Genomic DNA, 23,964 nt, shown 5'->3' with positions numbered 1-23,964 from the left:
TGTATTTCTCGTAGATATTCATTTGTAAGTATCCTAAAAGTTAACTATCATTTCTAGTTCAAATTAAAAAATCAAAAAATTATTTATGGAAAAACTGACCACACGGACCGAGAACTATAAAGAAAATATGCCCTCAAACATGATAGTATTTCAAATATCGCAACATTTTATTGTAATTAATTAAAAGCCGCAAGATGGTTCTCCGATATGGCATATTTATTTCATTGAAAGTTACAGTTTATGAAACAAGTAAATGTTTATCAAAAGTAGATTTTATTGCTGATTCTTATTCCAGCATTATTATAGAGATAGATTTGTACAATTTGACTACATATTCAACTTACAGTTCTTTTGCAGATGTAAAACATCAACAAATTTTCAGTTAAAACGGCCAACAGGCTAGTTACTGGCTTAAACAAGTTCCTTGTTATCCTTATATTATCGACAACTGGCAAAATCATTTCTTATTCCATTTCATTTTTGCGTACAAAACACTTTCTAAAATATGAAGATTAACCAGAGGCAAGGAGGTCATACCTTTGGTTTGAATTATCTTTCTTAAGATTCATTCAGCAAACCAGAGGTTTTATTCGTAGATAATTTACCTCTACAAGGGTAATTTGCCTTTAATATAACTTTTATAAAGCCTTAATAAAGGCCAGTCGATCTCTTCAGGAAGTTGTTCCTTTATATTGCTCAACGTGGCATTTTCACCCAACTGAGCCCAGATGTCTTTCACCAATAGGCATTGGTCGCGGTCAAATCCAAGCCGTTCTACGTTTATAGACACCCCATTAGCCACACAGTCAGCAAGATGCCCAAAGACCGTACTAGGCTTCAATCCTAGCTGATTCGCAATTTCTGACAGCCCATAATTTTGTGAGAAAAGCATGAATGACCGAATCGCATTTTGAGGAACATTTGATGGAATCTCGGACAAAGTCAGCGTTTTTGCGGTATCTTTAAATGTGCTAACTTCATTAACTGAACAGAACTCTTTCACAGCATCTACAATCGGTTGACCAAACTTTTTGGCCTTATTTCCGGACACCCCTGGCAGTTCTTGCAATTCAGTAAGGGTTTTCGGACAATTCTCTGATACCACTGACAATATTTTATTATCAAAAATACTAGGCGCTGGACAGTCATTATCTGTAGCCAGATCGTTACGGATATTTACAAGGCGGTCGTATAATGACTTTTGGCGAGGGTCCATGATAGAAATAGTATTGGCAACTCGTCGCTCCATAATCGGTGTATTAGAGGAACTAGCAGCAAATACAGAGGTGCTACTTATAGGTCGGCCTCTCCTTTCCTCCAAAGCCTTGCGCATTGGCTGATTAGCAACTAGCAAGAGTTTTTTGTTGCTATTCAACCACTCATGTGCCTTCTGAGTCAAGCTTACGACTGTGAGTACATTTGTAAAGAACTTGTTAGAGTTAGGGCCGAAAAATTTTTTTGAGGCTGCATTATTAACTTTAGCCGTAGTCTCACTAATGAAGCCTTCTGATATGAGCATAGTTCCAAGGGCCTTCCAATATTCCTGAGATTTATTCTCACCGGAACCGTACGATTGTTTTTCCTTCATCCAGTCTTTGACTCTAACACTTTTGCTGCCACTCAAATGAAGCACAACTAAACCCAACCCAGATTTCTCACCGAGTTGTCGGATAGCTTTCAGCATCAATGTGGCGTCCGTTGTAAAATCATTTTTGAGCGTGTTTAACTTAGAACTGCCAGAAGATCTCTTTAAATCGATATCGCAGTTATCACAGCACATTGGCTTTATTTGCATCATTGAGGATTCCGAATAACTGAAATGTGATATAAGGGCCTTCCTGCGACACTTGGACGTTTCAAGATAGGTCTGCATCTGTGAGATCATATCACTTTTATATTGTAGAAATTTTGAATCCTTGATATCAGCAAGCCACCTTCGAGATGCCGTTAAATCCGCAGGCTTCCAGAATACGTGGCAATACGACTGTGCGCCATCGCGACCTGCTCGGCCAACCTCTTGGTAGTAGCTTTCAATGTCTTTTGGGGCTCCGTAATGAATAACCCTCCGAACGTCTGCCTTATCGATTCCCATCCCGAATGCCACCGTTGCAACAATTACGGACATCCGTCCCAGGGAAAAGGCTTCATGGACTTTCCTCCTCTTTGCGGAGCTCATACCAGCGTGGTAAGCGATTGCGTCGATATTATTCTGACGCAGAAAACGACATGTGTTTTCTGTCGATTCTCTTGTGGGACAGTACACAACCGTTGTTTCGTCAAAACTTGTTAGCCGTAGCAGATCGTTCTCAGGTGTAGTTCGTGGCCGGACCTCTAAAAAAATATTTGGTCTGTCAAACTGGGTAACAGTGATCCACGGTTGAACAAGATTTAGCGACTGCTCAATATCGGACTGCACTCGTGCGGTAGCGGTAGCAGTTAATGCCATAAATGGAATTCTCTTAAGTTTCTTTCGGACGGCGCCAAGATCACGATATGCCGTGCGAAAATCATGTCCCCATTGTGACACACAATGAGCCTCATCGATGGCCACCAGACAGACCCCGACAGAGTCGTGCAATCTGGATATAAAATCAGTTCGTTCTGAAATATATTCGGGAGTAACGTACAAAAGGCGATATTTTCCCTGGAACAATCCTTCTTCAATGAAATCTTTTTCTGTTTGGTTTGACCCAAGGAATGCAGCTAAAATGTCCTGTTGCTCCAGCGCCCGTACCTGGTCCTCCATCAGCGATATCAACGGAGAAATTACTACAGCCAATTTCTTAAGATAAACTGGCGGAAACTGAAAACAGAGCGACTTTCCAGATCCCGTCGCCATGATCACGATGTTGTCTTTGTGATCTGTCAAAACAGAATAAATTACCTGAAGTAGAAACAAGACAAAAGAATAACTATTACATTTTAGCTACTAGATATTTGTGTTACGGCGTTTTGGACAAATTTTTCGCAGTGAGATCAGAACAAGGAATGAGCAATCGATCGAGCTTTCTTCATTAATTTACATAGTTCAAGCTGAAAAAGGATTATAAAAATCAATTTCCTTATTGGTTGTATAGTATGCACAGGTTGTATAGTATGTTGGTCAAAATAGTGTTATGAGAACTCTGAAAGTCTGACCTGCGCGTCGGATCTACTAATATAATTATGCAACAGTAATTCATTGAGCGACTTATGTGCAGTTCGTACTAATGCGAAATTTGTTTAAAGATCCAGGGCATTTATGATCGCTGTTACCTTACCACTCTTTTAAAAGTAGCGTGCTTCTTATATGTATCGAATAATTCATTTTTTGCGCATCATTAGCAAATACGTTCTAAGCTACTAAAACAGAGATAAACACTTAAAAATAATGCTTTATAAAGGAGCATTATTATTTTATTTATTGGAGAACTACGCTGCTCAGGCTAATCTAAGGGACATACATCTATACGTGTAAGCTCAACTAAAAATATCTTCACTGCTTATTATACTATACAGTGTAAGTAGGATGGTACAATTTTTGACCGCTTTTGCCTAAATATTATATGTTCACGAAATGTTAATAATTATTATAGCTAAGCGCCTCGTTTCAAAGCTTACTGTACCTTCCATTGAGCGTCTCTGAACTCATCATGGCCGAAGTGCTTTTTAAGCGTTTCAATATGCATTTTTCGAGGGGGTACCACTCCTTCAATATCATTGCATTTACGAAGATCCTCTGGCTGTTGTTCACTTTTAAAGATCTGCGATCTTTCCGCCTGAATAATTACGTACGTCGAGCATAACAAACAAATCTATAAAAAAACACGCAACTTACGTTTGCAGATTACATCAACACTCTTTGAAAGTTGAAAACATCATCTTGGCTGCAAAGTTGATAAATCACTTTAAGCTCAGTATATATAAAGCATATATATGTAAAGAATTCATTTTTCATTCTGTTTACCGCAAGATTATTCATTACAAATTTCTTTTAAGGAGTATAATAGGGCGAATTTCGACTGACGCTTGAATGCAGAATTGTTGAAGTTATATATTCATTCATATAAGTTATAAAAAAAATATACTTTATCGGGTTTAATCATGCGAACACATGTCCTGTATTCTGCTGTAATTATACTGAATGATTCAAATTTTTTTAAATATTATTATGATGCCATACCCTGCATATTCTAATTACAAAAGAATCCTTTCAAAGTTTTATCAGATTTTTGGTTCTATGAGCGACCATAGGCAACCCGTACGCTTTAGCTAGAAAGCCAGTGGGAGAAAATTTGTACGTTTCCTCAAACTCCAACATGTACAACAAGTACACAAATGGCGTATTTACCAATTACCGTAATTACTGAAGGACAATCAACTCGTTTCCTTTGGATTTTCTTGCGTCAGTGCAATGCATCTATGTGCTGAAAGTGTATGCTTATACATATGAAAAATCTTACTTCATCACAGATTGCGTTGAGTTCATCGTCGTTAAACTCGCAGTCCTCACTACTATTACCGTCATCGTTGCCGTTGTTCTCTTCTCTGTCCTCCTTCCTGTCATCATCGTCACCACGTATTCTGCCACTACGCAAGTCATTATCATTTTCAAGGTTAGTTTTCGGCAGCCGTTGGTTCTCTCTGAACTGTTTGTTTTTCATTGCCGACCTAACATTGCTGTCATAAGCAATCGCTGTCCCGGGTTCTCCTTCTACCGTTGATGAGGACTGTTTCTCTATGCTTTGGATTGCCCCTATTTGGTCCAGCCGTACCTTTTTTAACTTATTGCTGCTGCTAGTATAGTTATGTTTTAGCAGCAGTTCATCATCGTCATCACTTCCGACAAACACCTCACTTGTACGCTTTGATCTGCCGACCCAGATATTTGAAGCTTTACTTTCTTGCACTGCGCCTGCGACCTTCTAAGGTTAAAGCAGAAACAAAAATAAACACTACTTTTTTATTGACTTTATTTTCAGAAGTCTTTTTCCTGAAAATCGCCGCCTAGCCTTGTAAACAATGGTATGTCAATACCGATAATTTGAATATATATCTATACTGCAACGATCCGTCCATCAGATGAAATATGTCACTAGTATTAGGAAAACAACAACTCGACAATATGTGAACATTATTATTATACCTCTAATCGACATGTTATGTGCTAAAATATGTTTCATTTTGAGCTGACCTTGTATAAAGCAAAAAAGATCTAACTATTCTCATCAACTTTTGTTTACTTCCAAATCTATCGACCGGGCCCAACTTACCTCCTGCCTCATTTATAAAAGTACTTTGCCGTGAGACTTTGCAAAAAAAAAAAGCTCTAAGAGGAAGTGGAATATTCCGATTAAACAAAGACTCATTCACATATTTATTGACGTGTTCTCGCAAATCAAGAGGATTTAATGTTTTCTGCATTGAAAGTGATAATGGTCCTCCGATAACATTTTTCGTACCTACGGATATTGGCAGCTATTTGTCATATTTTTCTCCTTGCTTTGATAGATAAAAGGGTAACGTTACTGCTATTCCAATGGTTACAGTCTGACCATACCTATACATGCCAAGACGTGGTCGCTGTTGAAGAATCGATTTGGAGCTATTGGAAATTAGTCAAATACGAAGATATAGGATCGGCCGGCAGTCTCTAAATGTGAACGAATCAACTTGTGCAAAGTAAAAGGCAAGATTCTGTTCAAGCGATGGTTTTCAGGTGAAACTATGCTTATAGTTAGGTAACTCCCAACCGGTATACGTTTCTATGTGAACTTTATTCATATTTATGCATGCGGCTGTATTGTAAGCAAAGCTTTGAATACATCCAAATATGTACCTGTGTCGGGGTAGAGACGCCTTCAAAATTGAAAATTTCCTCTTTAGCACTTTTCAATAAGTCCTTTGCCTGTTGAAGTAATTTAAGTACTTGAGGCGGCTTATTCCTCTCACATTTTTCCACTGTCTTATGAAGCGAATGAAGTAGTGTTTCAATGTCCTTAAGCAGACTGCGGACCGTTGAGGTTTCTGACGACATCTAGTAACGAAAATACGAAAAGACTATTCTCAACATTATTGGCTAAGAAAATCAAACTCTCTTGTTATAAGTTAATGCTCTGATTACGCTTACAACTAAAGGTACTGAGAAAAGAACAAAATCATGAACGTTAACGACATTTGTTGTATATATTGCATTTAGAGCCCTTTGAAGCTCTGTGTGTTTTCAATATTGAAAGTTACTTTTTTCCGCAATAAAGAATGTGTCATTGCTCACGGAAATAATCTCTTCTGATATGTTGCTATAACCACAAATGGTCCCCTTGGAAACACTATTCTAAAAACAATTTTCGCAAGTTGGTGTAGATCCTTATTAATCGTAAATATTATTAAAAAAAAGCAACGTTAATATTATTATCTAGACTTTGTGTAAATATACCATTTTTGGCATACTCTCGAATGCCTAAAGTGATTCTCAGTTCACAGCTCTGGAGTCTCATTGAATACTAGTAGTAGGCGTAAACATTTATTTGAGACAATCAAGCAATTTAGCCATCTTATCAATTGAACTCAAACAACACCATGGTCTTTAGCATATTCTTTTTAACACATATGATTAAATACTTCATGCATCATTTTTATCAAACCTTTGATAGTTTCCTTAAGGCTCGTCACAATAAAACACGGATCGTTAATAGAAACTACGAAATGGTACTCCTTAGGCCTATACCCATTATATGGGCTAGTTTCACTTTTGCGCGCACATACTTTCGCTCTATTATTTTTTTGCGAGCTTCCGTTCGTTGTTTGTTGTTATTCTTTTGACGTTTATCTCCGTTTATGCGAGAGCCAAACAAGGGTTCGTCTGCTTAGACGGCGCCAAGCCCATCGAAGTCTATATGATAAAACCCCGCTAACAAAAATTTATTGAACATATTTATTGGATTATATGATTATAAATGATCAGCACTGTATAGCATCACGTTTCATTTTTTCAATACGTAAATGTATTAAAAGATTATTGCTTCCTTCCAGCAACAAACATCATTTGTTCACATTGTTAATACGTGCTTCTATAATCCCATGGTAGGTATAAGTAGAGTAAGAGTAAAAGTAGTTATTTCAGATCACTAGGATAAAAGATAAATTAAGTTTCATACTCGATTGCAGTACTTAATACAATCTACTTGTAAAGAAACAACCCAACACCACACGACTGGTGCATTTGTGGCATTTTAGTTTGCCTTTTTCTACCGCCAAGTGATAACTTAATCTCACTAGTCATTTGATGGTGCCACCCGGCGATAATAAATATATCAGATATTTTAGATTTAAATCCAACTTGTTTTAACTGTTAGGTTGATCTCTTACCTCTATACTGTGATAGTGTGCTTACTGTATTTCCACCTTTTACGTTTCAACCCCAAATGCGGCATTTTTAATCTTCAGACATACGACTTTCACCCAGTTAGGTTGACGAATACTTGCTGGGTTAGTTAACGTATTTCATTTTACACACACAACCAATTATGTATCGATATCAACCGATATCATATACTGTGTCGTGTTCGGTAAAATAACTATGATATACACTATTTTCTACATTAATTTTGCGTAATTAAGGTTTTTTCATATTCATACTATACTCATGAAAGTCGATAGCTCAGTTAACTGCCCCACTATACATGTTATAGGTACCTACTTTACTTATCTTTATTGTTATGATACTGTATATATCAAAATAAACGTGACTTAGAAGACAAAGGTAAACTTCGTCTGTTCTAAACTATCTTACATATCTAAATTAAGTTACGTTAAGAAATTGAGCCAATTGCAGATATAGATAACCGTATATAACAAAGGATATTAACAAGAACGTAGTTAATGCTAGAAAAAGACGCCAAGAGACGATCTAGCCCTATCGTTCTACGGATTTCTTTTTTAAACGATACCTAAATAAATACATTTTTTTAGTAAAAGGACTTTATTATTTTTAATCTGCAGTACTTGCAATTCGCCCACGCAAGTGACACACAGGCACAATGTCATCCGATTTCTCGTGAGGCAGCAGATGTTTTTACGATTAACCCTTCTTCTTGGAGACACCCACGGTGCGTCCGCGACGACCAGTAGTTTTCGTGTGCTGACCGCGCACTCTCAGGCCCCAAAAATGACGAAGACCACGGTGGGCACGGATCTTTTTCAGCCTTTCGAGATCCTCGCGAAGTTTGGAGTCGAGATTGTTAGAGACGACCTGTGAATATTTGCCATCGGCAATATCCTTTTGTCTGTTCAAAAACCAATCGGCAATCTTAAATTGACGAGGATTATTCAGGATGGTAATGATGGCATTCACTTCCTGTTCCGACAGCTCACCTGCGCGTTTGTTCAAGTCAATGTCGGCCTTTTTGCAGACGATATTGGCGAACCGACGGCCCACACCCTACACGAACAACAGATAATTTAGTTTATTCCAGAATTTGACGCAACAAAATCTAATGGTAATAAATTAGCTACGACATTCCTTGTGATGGTAGAACTTCTTAATGGTAATAAAACCAAACGCTTAGCAGTGCACAGAAATTTAAGGCAGATAGACAGAGCGCAGTGTTATAATAATACGGACAATCGAATTTGTACAACCAGATGATTTCACAAACTTTTGGATTTCAAGTCTAATAGTGTTAAACATTTTTGCAACATGTTTCAAACTGCTAGGATAATTTCTATTGGGGTGTTCGCAAAGGAGCACATTGTTAGACTAGCATATCTGACTTTATCGACTTCAGTAACTTGTATAGATTTATCTCCGAAATTTTGAGGTTTATAACAAACAGTCAGATAGCACCGTTCTCCGCCATACATTTGATGCCTACAGCAAAACCAACGTTACAGAATGCCATTGACGTGTTGTATTCGCATAAGGTAAATCAGTTGTTCATACGTAGTGAAAAGAACGCATCGAGCTATGAGACATCTAGAGGTCTCTACTTGATGCCAATACAACTTCGATGGTCGTGAAATGGCACCAGTATGAAGAACGACCGATTTTTGTCCGGTAATTACCCAACAATTTTTACATAAGCCAAAGACACTTTCGCAGTATCAACCACATCACTAAATATAGCGTGGCGACGGCCGCGTGGGTTAAGTGAGCCACGACCGATGAATTCGACCTGCTCCCCCACGATAGTTTCCTCACGTATATTTTGAATCACGTCTGCGTTTGACACACACCATATAACGTTCACTAACAGAATACACAAAAAAATACATCACTGAACTGAACGAATAAGCTCCGATTTGCGGTTCAATATACACATAATCTCATCTAACTTTTTGTATATTTTTGATTGAAGTTTACCTTAATTGATGTGAGGGCATACATGACCTTCGTTTGACCATCAATATTTGTGTTAAGAACACGAAGGATGTGTTGAAACTTTTCCGGAACTACGAGACTCATCGTGGACACGTGCTCACACCATAAGGCCCAACGAGAAAAGAATCACAGCACAGATGAAGACAGGCTTCGTATATTTGTGGAGGGGGCGGGCGGTCCGAAAGGCTAAGCCCGCGAAATTTTGAAAAATGTTCCAGGCAAAGCGGCCACGACGAGGGAAAAGGGAGCGGGTTAGAGAAGAACCTCATAAAAAACAACAACAGCAACAGCAACAACAACAAAAGCAAGTGGTGGTGTTGCTACTGCGGCAATGCTCCTTGTTACTAGGCGTTTATGTGTGTGTGTGTGTGTGTATATGGCTGTCCTTCGGCAAATCGAGCGCTTCTCCCGTTGACTGGCGCTTTTGCCAAACCGTGCAAGCGTCGAGGCCAATAATTCATGTTGTGGTGTTACCTTCTCGTACAATTTAGTGGAAAATAGGACCATATTTGTGGATATTTAACGTACAATCTACGACTATAAAATATTAGTGAGTATACATGACGTGAATTAACCTCACACAGAGAAAGAAAAAAGATCATGGTTCCCATCATTCCTGATCGTCTGACATGGGTGCCTCCATTCCGTCCATTGAAGTGAATTATGACTACATGTCGTCACAATGTCATTGAACATCGGAACTTTCACGCGGAATTCGATGAACTGCCGCCATTTATGACAGTTTCGCAACATAGTACAGTCTATGACGACCAGGGAAAACTGTAATGTTCGAAATAATGTTCACATCATATCTCTTTAATAGTTTGACTTTGAAGTTCGACCGTATAAACAACATAATTACATTTTAGGAATCGATGGACCATGCGCGAGTGAAATCGTGACTATCATCGATGTTAGTTTTAGTAGGATCAAATAAGGAAGTTCCTTTATTACTGAAGTACAGCACCTCATAGCAGCGCTTTTTCTTGTAAATGATGTGACTAACAAATGCATTACGAATTTTTTTACAAATGTCAATTCGAGTGCTTTGGATCCATAAGGAGGTATACGTGAACGAAAAGAAAGCGAATTATATATTTCGAATAATTTGTAAAAAGGTTCAAAGTATATCAGAATAAACAAAAGAATATAATTTCTCTCGAGAACAAGGCAATTGATATTCAAAGTAAATTAACCCTAATGAGGCGCGGACACTGCACGTATAAGAGTTATTGAATATTTGGGCTTATATTTTTAGGCAAGAACTGCAAATTCGTATTTTCATTGGATTCAACGTTACTGTGTGCTGCCTGTTGCAGGCGCGCGGTGGTTGCGCTAAAACGTTGGCTTTATAGGATTTATTTTTAGCACTCACTGACTTGCGACAACTTAGACAGCATAACATTACGATAAATTGGACTTTCTACATAATATCTGACCTATTTTTACTGTACTGACGTTAGGTTACTTTTACCATGATGTATCATATCCTAGCCAAGTCTTTGTCAATAACTCTAGCATCTTAAGACGGCTAATAAAAATACCGGCTGGATTGGCGTAATATCTGAAACTCCGCCAATAAATCTTTTCTTTATTTTTTTAGTATTAAGAACTGCTGCAGTTTTACGCAAATGATGAATATATTGCTTATTACTATCTGCAAAGGGCAACACTGAACTTAGTTTTAACCATAAGCCAACAAAAATGACGAAAAAAAACAACCGTTCAAAGAACCCTGCTTTCCGTATGTCTGCTATTGTAAGATATTTTTCAAAATTGAATAGATTAGACTTCTCTACTTAGTGATAAAAGAATCATAAAATATCAGGTAGCCTATAATATTTATACCGTAAGTTAATTGAAGCGTATTTAAGTGTTTTTGGTGTTTACATGACAAGCTTGAATTTTTTCTTCCTGTAATGTTGTCCATATGCGGAGCATTCATTACAATGGGATAAACAAATGTGAAATGCTCTCTCGGAAGTTCATAAAGTATTGGCGAATGCCTTTTGACATTTGTTCTATTCGTTATAACCAAATTTCGTGGTCAGACCAAAAACTTATGTCAATGTTTTTTTTTTGTGAAATCGTACACCTTTCATGCACACTTTTACTACAAAATATCAAGTGTGATTAAGAGAACGATAGCTTGGTCTACCTCTTGGTATATTCAATGACGTGCTAGTCTCACCTAATACAAATCTATGTATATACTAATATGCGCTTGATGTGGGCACTAAGTGATAGTTTCAAATTATAAATTCTTAAGAAGACATACTCTGCCGTTTAAAAGAAAGTTCAACGTTAAAGATAAAATTGTCCCGTTGAGTTGATATTTGGGGCAAGCCACTTCCAACAAAAGATGAAGATGTTACGTCCTTTAACTACATTGAACGGAAATTAACATCAGCAGCAAAATCTTTTCCCATATAAGACCAAGAGGTAAATTTAAAAAATATTGATTAACTTGCTTGAAAGAAATTTATTCAACCTTCGGCCTATCCTTCGCCACCGGGACCTTCCTGAAAACTTTCGAGTAAATAATGCTATTAACAGGGCTAATGATCAAAAAGGCGTTCGCAAAATTTGTTGGGCACTTCAACAGAAATAAAGCGACTGGTATATATATGGTATATATACCATATATATACCAGTCGGTATATATATGCATATAACGATATATTCATTTTGGTTAAAGTGTCATGCCATTATGTTACTTATTGAAGTGAGCCAATTTGGCAGCTGACAGTGATTACTTTGTCTAAAACCTTCAAATCTACCGCGTTTTTGGCCCTACTTATAAAGCGCTTTTAGACTCAGAATTTTTGTACGAAAAAAGTATAGAAGTGTTTTCTAATGGACTGTAAAGAACTGGGTTGTTTGTATGAACCGAAGGTGAATGGTGATGTATATATATTCCAGCGTATGTTACGCGTATGTATTATATATTATTTTTTGCGTTGATGAATCTGTTCTTGGAGAGACCGAAGACAATTTGCTATCTTCTAGCAACGAGATCAAATACAGTTGACCTCGAAATTATTTCTAAACCAGAGGTCGAAGAGAGTCTGCTTTTACCTTCACACGATGAGGAAAGCGGCCTGGCAAAAAACAGGGAACTGAGTGAAATTACTGCAGTATTCGAGATAGTTAACTGGTCATTGTGTTAAGAAGCTTACTGCTCTAAGCTTTCCATTTTCCGATGTACTTCACATGTTACCCACTTTAAATATCGACCCAATTAATGCAGATAACTGCATCTCCCGTAATCCATGGTAGCTTTCGCTCACCGTCATTATGAAGGCTTATAAGCAAGGTTTAAACCATTTGTGGTTTCTACTCCGCTACAGTTGTTTACGATTTTGCTTAAGAAAAGGTGTTTTATCTTTAATTAAACCGTCTTTCTAAATGATGCTACACTAGAAACTCGGGTTGAACCGACAATGCTTAACTACTTATTACGTCTGCTAGGATTGAAAAATGACAATTTATGCCAACCATTCATAAATGGCAGGTTCAACCATACCAGTCATACATTGCGTTGTAGTTCAAAGTAATAGTATTGATGATTATGATAGAATTTTGAATTGAATGAATGTTTGATGGATGAAAGAATGAATATTTGACTGTTACAAGTTAACTCATCATGAACAAAAAAAATCTGCGATGAATAGCAATTTCCTTATGTATTTTTTATTCAAATCGTTTTTTAAATGTATTATTTGTGTGTAACTAATATCTACATGTCATAGTGCAAAAGATAATCGGCGTAACGTTCAAAGCATTGATAGCGTGTTGCCAAAGCCCAAGCAGATAACGCTGTTGAACTCAATTTTATAAAATTATTCATTAAACACAACGACAACATTATTATACCCTTAACTCGCTGGGTGTCGACATCAGCGACGAAGCGTGAATTCAATCGGTAAAGAATTCAATTTACTCTAGTGTTGTGACCGATTTTTTGTTTTATGAAAAAATGAATAGTGATGCAAACGTAAGAGCACGTCATATTTCACCGGCAAAGAATGGACCGTTGTTATAGTCGGCAAAGGAAGTTTCTGTTGATTGTAGGTCAGCTATATCACAAAAAAAACTTGATATCAATAAGAGTGCATACTACTACTGTATGCAGAACTATCGGTACATTTTCTGCTGTTTGCCTAATAGTAATCATCGCTATTTTACTGCTTTTATTGAGACGTTTGCTCCACTACCGCTCAGTTCCGCTCTAGCAGCAAAGGCAATGACTCGATTCGATTGGTTTAGCAAACGTCTTTCGTCAGATTAGTACAAAGGCGTTTGTCTGTTGCTGGCAACATGTCAAAGCTGACGTCATTGTCTGAATGATTTTTCCATATAATAATAGCACGGGTACTGTGCTATACAGTTCGTATACAACAGCCATGTTAGTAATTTTATAATAATCGATACTGAATAAGAAAAGCTTATAGCCATGTGCTTTATATATAATAAAGAGAACATTTGTGAGTTCAAGGGTGTAAGCTGAGGCCTTTTTTCAACCACCAAAACTTTGTTATGTAACCTCAGTGCGCTTCCTTATTCAGTCACCCTAAATATGTCTCACTGAATTTTAATTAAAGAAGCCTTTGCTGTTTGATTGTTTGTCGTTAAAGAAGTTGGTTTCAAAAAAATACAATCTGGTTCAAGGTCAAATGACAGATAGATTCAGTTTTCTCATTATCTGTTGATAAATTTCCAATAGTTTTGTTTCAGTTATATTTGGATTCTTTCCCCGGTTTCAGATAATATGGATGAAAAGGAAAAAACTGGAGGGGGACGAACTCGTCAGCTATCGGAAGGTTCTGATGGGAGTGAACTTAAACGGACACGTTCAAGTGACGAACCTATTGATTCTAGTAGTGGACCATATGGGCGTCCTGAGTCACCGTTACCATCCACTGCCGACGTCGCCGCTTCGCCACCCAGGTAAGAACGACAACAACAGTCATTTATCCTATATATAACGTCTATTGGCGGAAATACACTACCTTTTCGATTCTCTAGAGTTCTGAAATATTGGATTTATCCTTTTTTCAAAAGTTATAAAATCGTACTTATTAATCTCTCAGCATAAGCATTATTTTTGTTAACAGTTTCGGTAACAGTGAAGCCAAACGGTTGTCTTAGGCAGAGTATTACTTACTACGCTGTTCAAAAAGTTTTACAACTTTGAAATTCCCGGGAGAATTTTTGAGGACGACAGTTAAAAAAAAACCGAGAATAACAATTTTTGAGAAAATTGCCCCGATATTTTGTTGCTACAGTCAAGTCTCGGTGACTGATCCTAGGGGTACGGAATGTTGTATTTCATAATCATTTTTTTCTATGGGGTGCATAACTATCATCCAATCGTAAACAAAGTCAATTTATATTGCTTTTGGTGATTTACATTTGCATATTTACAGATTTGTCAACATGGACAAGCTCGTGGAGACAGTGCGCCAAGAAGCCGAGAGAATGCGGCTTGCACACGAGATTGCTGTCAATGCAGATTTTAAATTAGAGCAGGTATTAAAAAAACGGCTTTATTGCAAATATTGCTTCATGGCTTTGAGAAACAGTTGCGAAACTACTAGAACCCAAATCCTTCGTGCGTCAGTCCAGTTATTGATATCAATTTCTCGTTATCAGTGCAAACAATCATAAAACCAATTGTCAATCGATAAAATAAAATAAATAGTCTCGTTTATCTCTGCGGGACTCTTTATCAGGCTTTAATTTTAGTTACATGCTTCGAGCTTAGCCTGTGAGTTCAAATCACTACTTCGTGTTTCACAGTGCACACATGTGTTTATTAGGCGACACTATGTTTGCCTGTTTTGCAACCAACTTGTGCATTGTTAGGGAAGCGGGAAGTTGAAAAACGGGACCAGCAGGTCCAGTCTGGTAGTTGAGGCAAGCAAACTTGACACCGGGCTTAGATGAGAAGCTTGAATAGAGGCAGCGGAAGACAGGGGAAGAAGACTATGCACTTGAAAAAACAACTGGGCAGAGCTGCCCGTAGCCAAATCGACTCATGAGAATCTTTTGGTTATAATAATTGGAACGCTTTACATATAGCGATGTACCATCTACTGGCTACTGAGGATTCATGACAATGGAAGTCGATCTTGTGATAAATATATATATACTATTATTAATCAGTATATAGGGAGACATAGAGGTAAACCCTAAAGAACAGTGTTGTATGTCATTTCAATCTATTTCAGCGTAAGGATTTGCCTGGGGGAACTAACAGTGCCTATGCTGCTATTCACCAAAATATGCTAAAAGCCTACTGGGACATTATCCAAGAAGATATTTGCAAGGATCCACCAGTTCTCGATATGGTACTCAAGCTTTGTGCGGATATCAGGTAGTTAAGTGTTATATTATAACATTCATCGAATATCTATTTTATAATTATAATATAAAATTATTTTTTAGTCAAAAAGGGGGCCGCCCACACAAAGTATAGTTGGTGCATGTGCCTTTATTCACAGAAGAAGCTTTTGCGTCTGTAATAAGCCGCTGATACTTGAAAATGCTAAAGGCTAATAGTTCGAACCAATCTGGATGATTCTTTTCATCATGATCAAAAAAAGGGTGCTTTGAATAATTGAAACATTACAACTATTCTAGGCAAATGCTGCTAGAACTGCTACTACCTCATCAAAACGCGATGCGTGGTAAAATCGAGGATTTATTTGATATCGATCTAGTGAAGCAGCGTTGCGAACAAGCAAAAAGTATTGAGCCTCTTCGCGAGCATGGTCCAGCGGTGCTCGACGCTATGCAACAATTGTGTTGTCCTATGCGTGATGAAGAAATTCAAGCATTGCGACAAATCGACGACACGATACAACTCTTTCAGGGCATCATTCGCGTATTAGAAGAGATGAAACTCGACTTTGCCAACTTCCTTATCAAACAAATAAGACCATTAGTTAAAGAGACGATCCAGGATTATGAGAAAGAGAAAATGAGAGAGATCGAAGGTGCACAGAAGGTGTTGGGTGTAGAGGATCCCCTTGTTAACACTAAGGCGTGGCTACAGCGAGCGTTTAACGACCTGTATTCTGTAAATCATCAAAAACCATCAGGTAAATATAAAAAAAATATCAAAGCAAGGATGATATGTTAGACATTAATAAAAAGTTTCCGGATCACCGTCTCCATAAACTTGACTCAATGCAATGACATGACAACGTAAGTTTCTACCAATTAATCTAACAGATCCTTTTTAAAAATCCAGGCGGCGCCACTCTGCTGCAAGGCTACATGCAGCTAGTATTCCAGAATCAGTATCTGAATGAGGAGTGGGAACTTCCTGAATCGCTCTTATTAGATCGAGATCGGATTTTGAAGCTTCAACAGGCGTATATCATTGTTACGATTGCTTCGGCGGTCATCATTATAACACAAAGCTATGTACCATCAGCGTTAGTTGCATCGGCAGAATTTAAACGCCGCCTTAAAGAGGCCTGCATCGCCGTTTTAAAGGACGTACAGTGCACTTGTGAGTCGGATGTTCGCGACGCTTTGCAGGATCTTGCCAATAAAATTGTCCAAGATGTTCAGCGTGAAACGAATGGCTTAGCACTGGCAGATGGACGTGAGGCGCTCGTCCATGGTCAATTGACAGAGTTGGCTAATGTCGACCATCCTGTACGTAATGTTGTATATGGTAGAGTGGTAGCTTTTGTGACGGCAATGGTTAAGGCAGGAGGCGGGAAAGACGTCAAGGTTCCTCCGGGTCTATCCGCTCTCGAAACTGAACTAACCAAGCTAGCAGCGGACTTTATTCAAATAATTTCCTTAAATCGAGCCACTCATGCAGAAAAATACAACGCGATTTTAACTGATATCTATGATGCAAAGATTGTAAACTAGCACTTACTGAATGTACAGCAACTAACTAATAGGTTAATTTATGCTCAATATTTTATACGGTTGATCGCGTTCAAACAAATTTGAAGACTGTATGAAGAAAAAAGTAAAATTAATCGATAAGTTGCTATTGAGATATTGTTATTTTTATAGATATTATTTCATTGTAGCGATTCTTTAAGCCACGTTGGCGCGTGATTTGTTGTTGTAGTGCCGTGCGGCAGATCATCTGTTCAATATAAGCCCGGCTTCTATATTTAAATATTTTTATAATAGTATCAACAGAAGGATTTAGTATATCAATGGTCACGTGTAACGCCATTTTGCGATTCATTGCTATTGCAATAAACTTTATTTATTATTAAAACATTTCTGGTGTTCACACTGGACAATATAAGGAATGATACAATTTGGTGAAGTATTGGTGGTCGACATAAATCCTTTAAAATATATTGTTTAAAAAATTAATTACGCTTGTATCCTTAATATATATTATTGCAAGTTTACCGTGGATTAGGCGCTTTTTCTTATTAAGACTATTTGTGTGATGAAAACAAATTTATAAAAATTAATCGTTCAAGTATATTTTGTAATTAAGGTAAAAGGGCGCACTACAGCTTAGGTTAGCACTAGTAGATTAAGTGAAAAGTTTTCCAGAGTTAAAAACAGAGTGGCAGTAGTAGACTTAGTGGCTAAGAGCAGAGAGTGAAAAAAAAAATAAATAAAAAAATAATAACAAAGAGCAACAAATATTTCCGTATTGAGAAATCACATATTGCGAAAATGCACACATCTGATCCTTTATTCGATAGGCAGTTGTTGTGCAACCTTTGCGCATATTGTCACTACCTTGATTATGTTTGGATGTTTGGTCTTCTACTCTGTTTTATTTGGGTGTTGCGGCCTATTTGCGACAAATATGAATTTCTCTATAGTATTAATTTTTGATCTTCTACCTTTCGTAACTAACATACGACACGTTAATTCTCAATAAAGAATGTATAACCAATAAGCGCTATTACTTTATATTTGGCCGCTTATTTATTCATTTACTTTATTTGTCTTATAGTTTCCTTAAACAGTGCATTATTCCTTCGCTATTTACGCTGAAAGTTGAATTTTTCGGAAACAGTTTGCGGAAACAGGTACGTTCAATGGATTAGAATCACGATCTTGTTTTCAGTTCCCTGGATAATTTGGTTGAATTCAATAATCATCAAGAAATCCTTAGCTATGATTAAATTACTATGTAATGATGATTGATAAATTCCCATTGGTGTATAGGCCCGGAAAAATTATTGCCTTCCGACAATGTCTACAAGCTTCTGTTTTTCGCTCCAGCATTATTCCTCACGAAGTACAAATATTAAATGTTGAAAGAATTGTAACTCGAGAATAAATACACCATTTATTATTAGATCGCGTTCGAATCACTCGGACGTTTCGCCGCTTTATTTATTGTCAAAAGAGAGACTAGAGGCATAATGTTATTATGCTGCTATATATATATTTAGCCATAATATTGTCCATGTTATTATTGTTTAATATATGTTGTACTCGTATGTACGATGTGTTATTTAACCTTTCATGTTAATTTGTCTGTTTTGTTTCGTAGGTTTCGTGGTTTATTGTTCCTCATGTTTCCCTTTCCGCATAGTATTCATATCAATTAGCTTTAGTATATAAATTACTGCTAAATAGTAATGGCGTTGCCCCTATTGATAGAGACAAATGATACGCAAAGGATAATGTTGTTTTGTTTTATTTACAAGTATCGTATCTTCACTGTCCATATACTTGTCAAATATTGACTGTTCGTGGGCTGGGAGGGGTCGCAAATGTTGAGGCATCTTTACCAGACAACGCCGCTGCTTTATGGACTGGAGGACACAAACGACCTCAAGCCGCTGCGTAATGCCGCCTGACGCCACTCCTTTATGTATTCATGCTAATCCTGTACTTACTCTGCCACTCCGTGGCAGTGTTTGTGACTCTCGAAAGCAGCCGACCCCACTTGTATCAATTGAAGGGAGCTACACAGTACTACGGCGTGTACCAAACTATAGAATAGATCAAACGGCAAAATTGTTTACAATTAACCTACCAATTGCATAGATAGTTTAAATACTTAACAAAATTACAAATTCAAATGAAACTTAAAGTATCTGTTCTTTTCGGGTAAGGCAACATAATAAAATTATTAGGCATTCACCAAATTGATACTATATTGTGTATATATCGATTATAGTATAAAAGGTAGATATAATAGACAGATTTGTTAACAAAATGTCTCGACTGTCCTTGGCAATGTCTGAATTCATGGGAACCCTTCTTGTTTATACATCTGAATATCTAAGAAACCATGAAGCGTAAAATCGGTTCATGAACAAGCTCCAGTTTGGCTGTGTTCATTCAAACACTGCTTTGTTTTTAGTGGAGCCGACAACTGAGTGTATGCCACTGCACGGCAGTAATTCATTTTAAGTTCCTACAGAGTATACGGATCCTTCCTAAGTTGAAAAAGCATTACTCCTTATGCATTAGCGTAGGGCTCCCCGTTCCGCTTGATATTATAAAGAACCAGCACAAACTGGACGATAGGCCACTACTAACAGGTGAACAGAGGTGAAAGCTACTTAGGAGCCGCGTATTTCATTTAGTATAGTTCTGCTTTTCAAATTATTATATCGCAAATATTTTCACAGGAACCGTTAGTAATATAGAATATTCTAATTATATTTGAACGACGCGCTAAAGGTTCTATTGTACCGCAGTTATACAGTCCGCCTTGTATATATATATATCGCGTTGCACTTTGAGTAGACTGAAGTCGGGATGCCACGCGAATCATTTTGTCAGTAAGGTTGACTTTAAGCCATTTCTCCTCTTCTATTCACCACGAAACTCAGTAAATAGCCTTTCTAGAGAGACGATTAGCGTCAGTTAGTTTACCTGCGCATATGAAAGGATTATTCTAAGAATGAAACATCTTGCTTTGTCAGTATCGGCTACCAACTATTGAATGAGCTAACACTTTATCAAAAAAGTTAATATGTTGTAGCGTTCTGCGCACGTTTTTCAATTAAACTTATTCTTTTCTACTTTTCCAATCGCAGGTGTTAGTTTTCAGTGTTAATTTCACCATCCGTTCATGCATGACGCAGTGAGTCGCAACAAGATGCCATATGTCGTTTTTTTACATTTACCGTAATACTATATGGATTACGCAATTCTATGATAACGCCAGCGACGCGTAGAAGTAATTTTCATCGGACTGGTGAAACAGATGAATTGTACCCTTTTAAAAATTGAAAATAAGATTGTAGCAATACATTCTACCTATTACTACCACTAATTTTCATATTGGCTTTATCACCATGAAGCGGCCTAGTATTAATCGATTTATTTATCGATTTCATACCTCGGTTTTTCTTTTTTATACACTAATGTGAAATAGGTACGGTCGTCTATCAAGATAAGATGAGGGACGCACTTTTCTGGCACTATTATTGGGGAAGTAGTTGTTTTCATAATAATCATTATATATTTCTTGGTCACAAAAGTCATTCGTTCATCGCTTTTTTACTTATGTTCTATGCATATCCTTCAACTCTTGTATTAATTATTATTCCTATTATTACATTACTTATTTGACACGGATTGGCATATCGTTTCCCGTTCTTCGGGCCCTGTCTTAAAGGCTTCTTGTGATGGCGGTGATGATGGCGATTCAGACAACTGAAATCATCGGCCGACCATCCTAAATCTGAGGCAGTTCACTACCCCAGTGGCTTCTTCTTGTCGCACCCGCTGCTGGTGCTTTTGAATGGACAAATAGAATCGAGTTGAACACAATTTCCTATGACTTCTACAAGTCGTCATTATCGTTTTTTCCAGCGCTATACTATCATAGCACGTCATATTAGCACATCATCTGTCACTCGTTCGATCTATTTCTTGCCGTCTCTTTTTCTCACATTCTGTTGTTGTATTTTATAGTTATATCTATATTCAGTTACGTTATTTCTGTAAAAACATTAATAATCATGTGATGATGATAATAATAATATAAATAATGGGACAGCTCTACCTTTCTATGTAAAAAAGGTAGTACGAAAACTAAGAAAATATAAATAGAAATTTGACTAATTGATAACTACATCAAAATCTCTTCGTATATCTTTGTGACGCCGGGTTGCAAACAAAATACACGTTCGTCCCTTTTCTCACGTCCTCGTCGTATTAAAGCGTTATCTAAAGAGCTTTTACTTTCGGTATCCAGAGAGCACTTTGGCATTCAATGGCTTCACCTTGGCCATAGCTTGTCTCTCAGTGTACAAATGTCCACTATTTTCACTACACAAAATAAAGATTTAAAGCGGATGTTCTTTATGTGGCTCAAGCCAAGTGATATATACTTTAGTGAACAAACTGTTTTTAGTAGAGCGTACCACATATAAAAGACTCTTCCAGTGAGGGTTATGGCTATGGGTGAATTCATATGAAAAGAACTTCGTCAAATACTTTTAAGATAAACCGTTCGATTGATACTACAATGAATTATCTTACGGTAAAATTTTGTAAAAATAAATCGGTACAAGAAGATCCACAGTAATTTACGACGGGATTATACAAAAGAAACTCTGTCTATTTCCGGATGAGTACCACAAAAACGGTTTCCACCTTAAGAATGTCAATGGATCCTATTTATAAATAAACTCTGTTATAGAGATAGAAAAAATCAGCGGTCTGGTCTTTAACATTTCTTGGGATGGCAAAACGCTTTTTATGTTTTGCCAGATAATCTTCAGATTGTATGGCGTGCATATTTAATATACTTCATATATATTTGTAAGTCTTTTCTATAGGTTTGATGATATGCAGATTTTTTATATCCCTATCTGATCTTTACCACATCTTGATAACTTTCTATGAATATCAATATATGAATAACGGAATTGGTGTTAAAGCATTTTTTTTGGGGTAATATTTGCTGCATGTAATGTGAAACTGCTGTTTTTTGAATAAAGCTTATTTTTGTCTAAGCACCACTTTAAGAAATAACAATAGTAGTTACTGTTATCCCGTTTAAGCTTTTTCCTTGAGTTAGAATGTTCCATATCGTTAAAAAAAAGTTGTTTACACTCAACACATCTAGAATCCTTAGTACAATCATCGTCATCATTATAATTGCAAAAACACTTTTTATCATAGCCTTACGCAGATAACTTTATGGATCACCGTCGACACGCAGATGCCGTGTACATCGTATGATTATAGAACTAGGCAACTTAATTAGCCTATCACTAATCTTGAGGAGGTATAATGAACACTTCATTGTTTACCTTTTATATATATATATATTTAACACCCGATAGGTACATAGGGGGATTCGTTTGGAGAAAATGTGTTCGGTTTCTTCGTGGCTTATTATATGTCTGTGTGTGCTACAAAAAAATTTTATGTAGGAGGAGCGAAAATTCGTTATAAGAATACCTGCGGATAGTTATTAGTTTCATGTGAGTAGCATAACAACTTACAATTTTTGTTGTTATTATAGTTAGAAAAATATAGACATACCAGGTATCGTTTCATGTTTTCTCTGCCCCCCCCCTCGCAATTTCTAGCGGCTGTCTCTGTTCGCTTCGCTTAAAGACGCCACTTCACCATAGTTGCCCTTCCTTTTCTATATATATATGGTGTTGTATATTTAAATATTAATAATCTACCTTGCTGTTCATTAAGTCTATTCAAGTTACATACAACTGCTTTTATCTGGTACCTCGAAAACTGCGGATCCAGTCACCGAGCCAATAAAGTTGACCGGGAGTTTGTCAATTGGCTTATAATGCTATTGGGTTAAGAACGTCAGGATGTCGACGTGTCTACGTTGAAAGAAGAAAATATATAGCAATTCTGTCGGTTGTAGTTTAACCGGCGGCTGGCGTGATTCCTGCGTGTATATGCAATTAGCCTGCTCAGGTGACTAGATCCACTTTCGTTCTATCTAATTCGACCACGTAAATCCATTTCTAGCTGCCCGCTAGTTCTACGTAAAGAGTCCTACTACTGCGCCGTTAATTAGAGATTTTTCATGTTTATAGCAGCATTTCACTGGGGTAAAAAACATAGTCAGCTTAATCTGATGCTCAAACTGTAGTATTCGTTTAAAGGATTTTTGCATATACATAAAGAAGAAAGCAATTATTAGTAGAACGACTCACATAGTTAACATTAAAATGATGGCATTTGATTAATATTATGTAATTATTTTCATACTATAATTTCTATTATGGCAAACGTCAGTAGTCGTTTCTGTTGATATTTGGTGACGTGAGTTAAGAATTTCATCACAAAGACTAAAAATCACACGAATCTACATTTTCCACCGTCATTAAGTCAATGATTGTCATTGACGTACAGGAGTGTAAAATTATAACAAGGAACTAAAGGAAATATCCTATATGTCTGTCTGTCTAACTGCCTGTCTGCTCTTTACTTTCGTGTGTCGCTATTTATAAGCGTCAGTCAAATACCGCTGAAAATGTTTATGCAGACGTCAGCACTTGTTTATTCTTGTGTCCTTTTTTTCTGTTTACTTGATGTTTCTTTCACCCTATTCGTCTCAGGTATCTTTCCTTTTCTTCTTCTTGTCCTCTTTTCCGTCTTTGCCCCGATTCCCTTACCTCCCGAACTTCATATATATATATATA

At 37.1% G+C, this 23,964-nt stretch overlaps 3 protein-coding genes across 5 annotated transcripts; 1 reads left to right on the top strand and 2 right to left on the bottom strand.

Annotated features, from left to right (window-relative positions):
- Positions 1-195: 195 nt before the first annotated feature.
- On the bottom strand, positions 196-6,833 carry LOC111253894 (uncharacterized). Of its 2 annotated transcripts, none has more exons than XM_086974446.1 (5): positions 6,624-6,833; positions 5,819-6,016; positions 4,443-4,901; positions 3,606-3,758; positions 196-2,884 (listed from the first exon to the last, which is right to left on the bottom strand). In XM_086974446.1, exons 2-5 carry the CDS (start codon positions 6,014-6,016, stop codon positions 608-610), a joined length of 3,087 nt encoding a protein of 1,028 aa, XP_086830572.1. In that variant the 5' UTR covers positions 6,624-6,833; the 3' UTR covers positions 196-607. The 2 variants fall into 2 exon arrangements, with proteins under 2 accessions (XP_086830572.1, XP_022669815.1); XM_022814080.2 differs by having other exon boundaries at positions 4,443-4,904; positions 6,624-6,830.
- Positions 6,834-7,941: 1,108 nt separating this feature from the next.
- On the bottom strand, positions 7,942-9,500 carry RpS18 (ribosomal protein S18). The gene is made up of 2 exons (XM_022814246.2): positions 9,341-9,500; positions 7,942-8,419 (listed from the first exon to the last, which is right to left on the bottom strand). Exons 1-2 carry the CDS (start codon positions 9,440-9,442, stop codon positions 8,060-8,062), a joined length of 462 nt encoding a protein of 153 aa, XP_022669981.1. The 5' UTR covers positions 9,443-9,500; the 3' UTR covers positions 7,942-8,059.
- Positions 9,501-9,650: 150 nt separating this feature from the next.
- On the top strand, positions 9,651-18,668 carry LOC111253956 (T-complex protein 11-like protein 1). Of its 2 annotated transcripts, none has more exons than XM_022814244.2 (6): positions 9,651-9,908; positions 14,125-14,308; positions 14,788-14,890; positions 15,592-15,737; positions 16,004-16,464; positions 16,617-18,668. In XM_022814244.2, the coding sequence occupies exons 2-6, from the start codon at positions 14,130-14,132 to the stop codon at positions 17,252-17,254; spliced, it is 1,527 nt and encodes a 508-aa protein (XP_022669979.1). In that variant the 5' UTR covers positions 9,651-9,908; positions 14,125-14,129; the 3' UTR covers positions 17,255-18,668. The 2 variants fall into 2 exon arrangements, with proteins under 2 accessions (XP_022669979.1, XP_022669978.1); XM_022814243.2 differs by lacking the exon at positions 9,651-9,908 and adding an exon at positions 9,981-10,140.
- Positions 18,669-23,964: the final 5,296 nt, after the last annotated feature.

Source organism: Varroa destructor, unplaced genomic scaffold (genome assembly GCF_002443255.2).
Source record: "Varroa destructor unplaced genomic scaffold, Vdes_3.0 BEIS01000007.1, whole genome shotgun sequence".
Classification (NCBI taxonomy): domain Eukaryota; kingdom Metazoa; phylum Arthropoda; class Arachnida; order Mesostigmata; family Varroidae; genus Varroa; species Varroa destructor.
This window is presented reverse-complemented; position numbering and strand designations above follow the sequence as displayed.